This window comes from Rutidosis leptorrhynchoides, unplaced genomic scaffold (assembly GCF_046630445.1).
Source record: "Rutidosis leptorrhynchoides isolate AG116_Rl617_1_P2 unplaced genomic scaffold, CSIRO_AGI_Rlap_v1 contig92, whole genome shotgun sequence".
Taxonomy (NCBI): domain Eukaryota; kingdom Viridiplantae; phylum Streptophyta; class Magnoliopsida; order Asterales; family Asteraceae; genus Rutidosis; species Rutidosis leptorrhynchoides.
Window position 1 is genome coordinate 82,606 of NW_027266885.1, and position 2,207 is coordinate 84,812.

General features: G+C 36.5%; 1 protein-coding gene across 1 annotated transcript; it reads left to right on the forward strand.

Moving 5' to 3' along the window:
- The first annotated feature begins 539 nt into the window (after nucleotides 1-539).
- On the forward strand, nucleotides 540-2,207 carry LOC139885276 (protein DETOXIFICATION 55-like). The gene is made up of 2 exons (XM_071869199.1): nucleotides 540-584; nucleotides 696-2,207. Exons 1-2 carry the CDS (start codon nucleotides 540-542, stop codon nucleotides 2,205-2,207), a joined length of 1,557 nt encoding a protein of 518 aa, XP_071725300.1.

Sequence of the window (2,207 nt, forward strand, 5' to 3'; positions counted from 1 at the left end):
CAACTAATATTTAATTTATTATCCTTTAATTTGAATTTTGCTATTAAATATTTGTTATTTTTTTAAAAATTAATTATAATATTTTTGATATTCAATACATATATATCTTTTAATATTAAGGTAGGAACTACGTTCCGTTTACAAATCTACGTCTACATTCCTACGGCAATCCATCGTTCCGTATTAAGAACTGACAACTTTGGGTAGGAGGTTCGTCATAATTTATGTAATTTTTTTTCGATGATATAGTAGAAAAATAAACATAAAAAAATTAGTTCAAAAACACCCATTATTTTAAAAGAAAAGTGAAATTAAAATCAAAAAGTATATAAATAAATAAACCAATAGCTCATCAGCATTTCACTTTTCTTGCACTATAAATATCGTTTTCTCAGTCTCTCTTTGCTCACACACACTCACTCACTCTCTGTTTGAGAAACATAATAAAAGAGAGATTTTTTTTTTTTTTTGAATAAAAGAGAGATCTTAACATTGACTACTCATCATATTGCTTTCCAGTACTGATATCACAAAAAAGAATGGTTGCCACAGAAAATTCCCACAAGCATCCGACATTGCCAGAGGTACCAAACCTTATCAATATATATTCTTTAAATTCGTACTACATAGTGTTATTTAATTTAAAGAGAATATTATTCAAGAGCTTATTAAATTTTCATTTTGTTTATATATAGGTGGTGGATGAACTAAAGAAAATAAGTGACATAGGCTTTCCAATTGCTGCCATGAGCTTGGTGGCTTATTTGAAGAACATGGTGCTAGTAGTATGTATGGGAAGGTTAGGAAGCCTTGAACTAGCCGGCGGCGCATTGGCGATCGGCTTAACCAACATCACCGGCTACTCTGTGCTCTCCGGTCTGGCCATGGGCATGGAGTCAATTTGTGGTCAAGCTTTTGGGTCAAGAAACCATTCAATAGCTTCTCTTACTCTAAAAAGAACAATCCTAATGTTACTTCTAGCCTCACTTCCTATTAGCTTGTTTTGGGCCAATCTAGAGCCTCTAATGCTTTACCTACACCAAAACCCTGAAATAACCCAAGTTGCTAGCCTTTATTGCAAATTTGCCATTCCCGATCTTGTAGCGAATAGTATCCTTCATCCTTTAAGAATTTACTTAAGAAGTAAAGGTACTACTTGGCCATTAATGTGGTGCACTCTTGCTTCGATCCTCCTTCACATTCCAATCACAATCACTCTAGCTTTCACTCTTGGTTATGGGATTCCAGGAATTGCAATCTCAATGTTCATTACAAACTTCAACACTCTAATATTCATTTCTTGTTACATGTATTACAAACGTATGCCGGAGGAGCCATTACACACACCATTGATTACATTGGACAATATTAGCACTACTACTACTACTAAAACCCTTAAATATTCATTGGGAAAAGAATGGATTATTTTACTAAAGCTTGCAATCCCAAGCTGCCTAGGAGTGTGCTTAGAATGGTGGTGGTATGAGTTCATGACGTTATTAACAGGATATCTTCAAAAGCCGCAAGCAGCACTGGCCACTTCAGCCATCGTTATACAAACAACTTCACTAATGTACACAATTCCAACAGCCCTAAGTGCTTCTGTGTCGACACGTGTAGGGAATGAACTTGGAGCCGGAAGGCCTAATAGGGCGCGACTATCGACAATCGTAGCTGTTGGCCTAGCTCTATTTAGCTCATTGTTTGGTTTACTGTGGACCACATTAGGTAGAGAAGTATGGGGGAGAGTATTTACAAATGATAATGAAGTACTAGAGTTAACAATGAGAGTGTTACCCATAATTGGGGTATGTGAGCTTGCAAATTGTCCACAAACAACAAGTTGTGGGATACTTAGAGGAAGTGCTAGGCCCTCAATTGGGGCATGGATAAATTTTTACTCATTTTACTTGGTGGGGGCACCATTGGCTGTAGTATTGGCATTTGTTTGGAGATTAGGGTTTGTGGGTCTATGCTATGGGCTTCTTGGGGCACAAATTGCTTGCGTGGTATCAATTTTGATTGTGGTATATAAGACAGATTGGGGAATAGAGTTCTTAAAAGCAGAAGACTTGGTGGGTAAGAGTAAGATTAGTACTAGTGAGGAATGTGCACATGCACATGAAGACCAAGCAGTCAAATGTGAAGAAGGTTTTCTCAAAGAAAAACAAGTACTACTTGATTGTGACCCTGAAAGTGAAATATAA